Source organism: Gadus macrocephalus, chromosome 14 (assembly GCF_031168955.1).
Source record: "Gadus macrocephalus chromosome 14, ASM3116895v1".
NCBI classification, from domain to species: Eukaryota; Metazoa; Chordata; class Actinopteri; order Gadiformes; family Gadidae; genus Gadus; species Gadus macrocephalus.
The window spans coordinates 2,457,627-2,465,126 of NC_082395.1; the positions used below are offsets into that span (position 1 = coordinate 2,457,627).

At 49.3% G+C, this 7,500-nt stretch overlaps 1 protein-coding gene across 1 annotated transcript in view; it reads left to right on the plus strand.

Moving 5' to 3' along the window:
• Positions 1 to 2,652: 2,652 nt before the first annotated feature.
• Positions 2,653 to 7,500, plus strand: part of LOC132471789 (C-Jun-amino-terminal kinase-interacting protein 1-like) — a 17,634-nt gene continuing 12,786 nt past the window's right edge. Inside the window, 2 exon segments of the mRNA XM_060071061.1 lie at positions 2,653 to 2,843; positions 2,845 to 2,937. Of these exon segments, the coding sequence (XP_059927044.1) occupies positions 2,682 to 2,843; positions 2,845 to 2,937 (255 nt within the window). The 5' untranslated portion in view covers positions 2,653 to 2,681.

Genomic DNA, 7,500 nt, shown 5'->3' on the forward strand with positions numbered 1-7,500 from the left:
CGTCCAATTAGGAACACCTCCAGGCAGCTTCTCCTGCCTTTCCCCGCCCCCACTGAGTTCTGTCACCTAGCAACAGGGTCTGGGCTCCCGCCCTCTCTCCCTCCCTCTCCCTCTCTCTCTCTCTCGCTCCTCCCTTCCTCTGTCTCCTTAAAGGAGCCACGGCCTAATTGAGGTCAGCAGAATTAGTTGCTGCTCAGGATCCACCACCTTAGGAGCCATCCATCTCAAGCAGGTGAAGAGGTGAGACCGGGAGGGGGGGGGTGGGGGTTGAACACGGGGAACTGATGGCCGGACGATTAACGGATTATGGATTCAAAAAATTATAATTTTCTTATCATTTGTTATGCTCCTGTAGCGCGTCCGACGTGATGAGTGCGCGGCGAGTGTCGGACGCGTGACGGATGTTGATCCGGGGGTCACTGTGGGTCCTGAGTGAGGTAGGGTGTGACGGGCGTGCCGCGGGGACAAGGAGGGGGGTGGAGGACGGCGTGTGAGTCAGAGCGCTGCCGTCACCGGGATCAGGTGGTTGGTGCTCGTGGTGAGGGGAGGGGAAAAGGAGAAGCATGTGGATGATGGATTGGGTGGATGCTGGGGATCCGATTTGAAAGGGTGCAGAATTGAGAGGTCTGATGCGGGGGATATTGCATTATGATTCTCAGGGAAGTTTTGATGGTTCCTGAAATTGACTATTCCATCAAGATGCCGGTGTTTGTGTTTGTGGATTGATCCTTTTATGCATTGTGACTTCAATGCGTGCTATTGGAAGTGCTAAGAAACCAAGGATTTTATGTTTATCCTGTCTTGCATTTTTAGCTGTGATTATAATCCACACTGTCACACACACACAGACAGACAGACACACACACCACACACACACACACACACACACCACACACACACACACACACACACACACACACACACACACACACACACACACACACACACACACGCACACACACGTCTGTATCGCCTATGAACAGGTGATGTTGCAAACCTTACTAACCTTATAGTTGTGATGTAACCTTACTGTAATGAAATACATTGGTTTTGGTTACTGGGTTTAGCTGCTCCGGTGAATTTCTGGGGCTGACCCCAATTCCCTAGAAAATGAAAACAATGGAGGGTAATCACATTCAAACACTGAACCATTGCACATCGTGGCACTATACACATATATACCTATGTATATATATATACTTGCTGTATAAATATATTAACTTAACTATAAACTATATGGACAGATTTTTGCTATATGTTTGTATTTAGTATGCATTGGCTCCTGAGAAACACGGCAGAAGAAAGACACATAGAAAAAGAGAGACAGAAAGAGAGAGAGAGAGAGAGAGAGAGAGAGAGAGATGAGAGAGAGAGAGAGAGAGACAGACAGATATGTGGAGAGAGAGAGAGAGAGAGAGAGAGAGAGAGAGAGAGAGAGGAGAGAGAGAGAGAGAGACAGTGAGAGACAGATATGTGGAGAGAGAGAGAGAGAGAGAGAGAGAGAGAGAAGAGAGAGAGAGAGTGAGAGACAGATATGTGGAGAGAGAGAGGGGAGAGAGAGAGAGAGAGAGAGGGAGAGAAGAGAGAGAGAGAGAGAGAGAGAGAGAGAGAGGGAGAAACGGCGGTGTAGCTGGGCCAAGAGAGAAAGATGGTGGAGGGCGAGCGAGAAAAAGAGAGAGACCTGGGGACTGGTGTAATGAGTGTGATTTATGTGCACTACATACTAATGCAGTCTGCCAGCCAACCACCATGGTGAGGAATCCCTGCCTAGCTCCCCTACTGTTTATACTCTACTGTAGATCAACACACTACATTGTTGTTGTATGTTGTTGTTGTTGTAGTTGTTGTTTGTAGTTTGTTGTTGTTGTTGTTTTTAAGGCACACAGTTGGGTTTTGGTTTCAAAAGGACTCTATTGTTACAGTGTTTAAGGAATCCCTAAATGATGCATCCGACTCCTACACGAAGGTGTTGCAGGTCGTGTAGGTCTTTGCGTATCTGGGGTTTTCTTCAGGGTCTTGATGGCGTGGGTGGGTGGGGGCCGGTCTCTACCAAGGTTGCTCAGTGATTCAGATGGAACATGTCAAGTGGGTGTGTGTGTGTGCATGTTTGTGTGTGTGTGTGTGTGTGTGCGTCTGTGTGCAGGTGTTTATTTCAGCAGTGCTCTTTTTTTTTTAGGAAGTATATGGACGTTGTGTCTGACTCATAGTTGATCTGGAAATAGAGATAAGTCAATGCTGTTCCCTCATTTTGAATCATGCTGTCCTATCTCTCTCTCTCTCTCTCTCTCTCTCTCTCTCTCTCTCTCTCTCTCTCTCTCTCTCTCTCACCACACTGCCTCCTCTCTCTCTCTCTCTCTCTCTCTCTCTCTCTCTCTCCGCTCTCGCTCTCGCTCTCTCTCTCTGACTCTCTGTCTCTCTCTGTCTAAGCAGCTTAGCCTCACATGTGAGAGTCGTCCGTCTGGGCCGAGCAGCCCTCTAATTGGCCCGCAGCTCTATCCGCTCATGCCATCACCCACTCCTCCTCCTCTCGCCCGTTCCTTCTCTCGTTGTGCTCTCCATCTCGTCTCTCTCTCGCTCTCTGTCTCTCTCTGTGTTTCGTTCTGACACTGGTTTTTGTTTTCGTTTTCAACCCCCCCCCGCTGACGGGACAGCCGTGGTGCTCCAATCCCTGCAGGGGTCACATGCGCCGGGGAACCACTAGCATGTCGGGGAGGGCGGAGCTAGGCGCCGTGGGCCACCTCCAGGCGGAGATGCTGCATTTGGAGCTCATCGACGGGGCCGACGGTTACCGCGGCGACACGGAATCCTCCAAGGTGTCGGCCGTGGCAACCCCGACCGCGGCGACCAAGGACTCCGCCGCAACCTGTTACCATGGACACCTACCGACCCAAGAGACCCACGACCCTTAACCTCTTCCCCATCGTGCCGCGCACTCAGGTGAGCCCCCCCCCAACCCTCACCCTCCTCACCATCATCTTCCTCTCCCACCCAGGGGTCTTCCATCCCCCAGAGCATCATTAACCTCCGTTTGGGTTGGCTGAGTGCTGTGGTCATTGATTTTAACAGTAAAGGGGGAGAAGGGGTGGACCATGGGGCTGAGACACGGGACACCAGACATCAGTCATTCACATGCATGTCACATCGCAGAGGATGGATGCATGTTTCACATCAACACCATGGATGCTGTGTGAACGAAGTGTACACTAAATGACTGAAATGTGGCAATGTGAATATTCTGTGTGCTGTTCCGGAATGTTGTGACTGTTAGGACAATAGCTGTTGTTGTATTGAGAGAGAGAGAGAGAGAGAGAGAGAGAGAGGAGAGAGAGAGAGAGAGAGAGAGAGAGAGAGAGAGAGAGAGAGAGAGAGAGGCAGAGAGAGATGGAGACAGAGAGAGATGGAGACAGAGAGAGAGAGTCGTGCTGTTGTTCTTGGTGCCTATCTCCGTTTGTGTATAATGGCTGCCAGAGCTTGTGACTGTGCGTGTGTTTGTATCTGTGTGTGAGTGTGTGTGTGTGTGTGTGGTGTGTGTGTGTGTGTGTGCATGCGTTTGCCTCGTGTGTTTGTGCTAGTGTGAAGACACAGCGAGCTGTCGTGACTAAAATAATTGAAATAATTGAAATAATTGCTCTGAAACATCGCTAGGCTTCGTTGCGCAACAGTGGTCCAGTTTTTCCTCCCTGTCGTGGCCGACAACCTTTCACGGTCTGTTGACCGCGTCTGATCATAACGTTATGTAAAAATCAGTTGACCAAAAAGGTGAAGAAACGAGTCACCTAGTTATAATAATCATGTGTATTTACAGATCTCAGAAATCATAGTGCTGGCTCAAAGGTCTCCTGAACTAGTGATGGAAAGTGCAAAAACCGAAATGTAAGTCATGTGAGTCATAAAGGTCCATTATTCAGTCAGCATCTTTGCGGACAGGGCAACCTGTTTTGCTATTAATTTTGTTAATGTGAACGTCAACAACAGTACGTAAAGGCCAAACGTCAGAAGGATAACACTGTGAAAAAAGATGTGATTAAAAGCTATCTAGGACAAAAACATGTCATGCATATTAGGCTATAAAACATGTGATGTATTTTTTAGGGAGATGTGATTCAAAGATAATTTATGAATACATATTGAAAGAAGGGAAAAGTGACATATGTTGTATAACTGCCCCCCCCCCCCCCCCCCCCCCCCCCCCGCTCTCCCTGAACAGACATTTTAGGAGGAAGAACACGCAGGCTGATCTATTATTAATGAAGGGATTGTGTGAAGCAAACGGTGGACGGATTTGTGTTATTTATAGCCCCCAAATTACAGCTTACACAAATAGATTGTTACTCACTAGATGCAATATCACCTGCCTTATCCTTCGATTTGGGTATAGTATACAGGGTATCTATACATGGTATGATAGAGGATTCATAAAGAACAGATTATTGCAACAAAATACTCTTGCATTTCTCCACTGCCTAAATCTTCCAGGTCAGTGCGCTGACCAAATCACCAGATATACGTTTCTGTCTGCATGGTTTGGCAGGGCCGTGGCCGCGCTATGTACAGCGATGCAATTTATGTGCTTATTGTCGGCTGGCTCCGAGCTGTTCTCTACCTTCCTAAGGCCCCGTCCACACGAAGCCGAAACAGGCGAAACCGTTACGGTTTCGATCTATCCGGTTTCGCAGTATCTCCGTAAAGACGTAGCCAAGCGAAACCGGGTAGATCTGTAGAAACGCTGTAGTACACATTCAGGCCCATAAGGAGCGCTGCTTCTGCTACAGAAATCCTTGTTGTTGTGAGTTCGGAGACTCCGCGGGCTTAACAGTCATTGGCTAGAGGGTCGAGGGGTTGGGGCGATGACGTCATGGTTTACGGTTTCAGTCGGTTTCAGGCGTCCACACGAATCCAAAACGAAACCGGGTAGATTGAAACCACCTCCGAGGGGTGGTTTCAGAAGTTTGCGGTTTCGGTCAGCGGATTCGCCGGCTCCGTGTGGACGGAAGGCCGAACCGTACAAGACCTTTTGCGGTTTCGCCATGAAATCGGCTTCGTGTGGACGGGGCCTTAGACTCCTTTCTTCCATGGCTGCCTCTCACTAGACGCCCCTGATCGTGGATCGCGGGCCGTGAACGGGATGTGGGTGAGCTGTTTAGTGTAATAATCAAAAAGCAGCAGCCGTTGGTGCCTTCAGAGCGCTGCCAAATCCTCAGCGTAGACAGACTCTCGTAATGTGGAGCTTCAAATCCAGGTCAGCTGGCACAGGCTGCTGCTTGGGAATGACAGACAGACAGACGCCATGATGGTAAGGAGACAGACAGACAGACACCACGATGGTGAGGAAACAGACAGACAGACGCCAGGATTGGTAAGGAGACAGACAGACAGACGCCATGATGGTAAGGAGACAGACAGACAGACACAACGATGATGAGGAAACAGACAGACAGACACCACGATGATGAGGAAACAGACAGACAGACACCACGATGATGAGGAAACCTACAAACAGACAGACAGACATCGTGATGATAAGGAGACAGACAGACAGACGACAGATGGTAAGGAAACAGATAGACAGACACCATGATGATGAGGAAACAGACAGACAGACACCACGATGATGAGGAAACAGACAGAGGCCATGATGATAAGGAAACAGACAGACAGACACAACGATGGCAAGAAACAGACAGACAGACACCACGATGATGAGGAAACAGACAGACGCATGATGATAAGGAAACAGACAGACAGGACTCCGTGATGATAAGGAGACAGACAGACAGACACAGTGATGATAAGGAGACAGACAGACAGACAGACACCGTGATGATAAGGAGACAGACAGACAGACACCATGATGATGAGGAAACCAACAAACAGACAGACAGACAGACTCTGTGATGATAAGGAGACAGACAGACAGAAACCATGATGATGAAGAAACCGACAGAAAGACAATATGATGATAGGGAACAGACAGACATATCTCCATACAGGCAGACAGACAGGCAGAGAGACAGACAGACATGCAAACCAGGTAAGCAGACATACGGGCACATAGAGAGACAGACAGACATCCACCCAGGCAGAAGGACAGGCAGGTAGAGAGTGGCGTACAGACAGGTGGTCGTACAGTCCATTTAACCAATCCAGCCTAATCTAAATACAAATGTAATCCTCAATCTGCTGACCATCTCACCAAACATGATCAGCCTGTCTATGGACTCGCTCTGTGAACAATATTACACTCTTGTGTATGAACAGCAACAGGGCACTAACCAATCCAAATGCAAACATCTGTCTGTCTGTCTGTCTGTCTGTCTGTCTGTCTGTCTGTCTGTCTGTCTGTCTGTCTGTCTGTCCTGTCTGTCTGTCTGTCTGTCTGTCTGTCTCTCTCTCTCTCTCTCTCTCTCTCTCTCTCTCTCTCTCTCTCTCTCTCTCTCTCTCTCTCTCTCTCTCTCTCTCTCTCTCTCTCTCTCTCTCTCTCTCTCTCTCTCAGACAACTGGCTGACATGGGCAAGTCCTTGTCAGAATCACTTGCCTGATATTGACATTACGACATATGAGTCATGTCATTCACACGCACACACAAACACGCACACGCACACAAACACACACACACACACACACACAAAAAAAAAAAAAGTAAAGTAGTAAAGGGCGGCGCCCTGGTTGATGTCCGGTAGCGCGTGTACCATTCAGGCTCGGTCTATACGGCAGCGGCCCCCGGGTTCGATTCCGGCCTTTAGCCATCATTAGCTGCATGTCGAGGTGTCCCTGAGCAAGGCGCCTCACCCCTACTGCTCCTGACGAGCTGGTTGACTCCGTTGTCGGTGTGTGAATGTGTGTATGAATCGGTGAACGTTAGGCGTTGTTGTGAAGCGCTTCGAAATGCGGTACATTTACCATGAATCAAGCATAAAAATGCAAACGTGTATATCGTTTAAACAAAAAGACGCTGGTAGAGTTGGGCGTCTGTGTGCGTGCGTGTCCAGGTAACAAGCTGGCCGCCGCTAGCGTGACACGTGTTCCCGGGGCTCCGAAAAGGTCACTGTGTAAACAGCGACGGCTTTATCTCCCCGCGACTGCTGCGTCACGGGCTCGGGGTTGCCATGGCGACTGACCCTATCTGCCAAGCGCATCGCTGGGAGTGAGTCGGCAGGGGCAAGCCTGGCATTGGAGGAGGACTCTGGTCCTATTGTGGGCGACGGGAACGTCATCACAAGCTTCTCCCTTCCTCCCTCCCCCTTTCTCTCTCTCTCTCTCTCTCTCCATCTCTCTCTCTCTCTCTCTCTCTCTCTCTCTCTCTCTCTCTCTCTCTCTCCATCCCTCTCTCTCCATCTCTCTCCCTCTCTCCCTCTCTCTCTCTCTCTCTCTCTCTCTCTCTCAATCTCTCTCTTACTCTCTCTCCCTCTCTCTCTCTGCCCATATCTCCCTGCCTCTGACAACGCAAACACAAATGCACCATACTATCACAGGTGCACATAATATTAACACAAACATTGT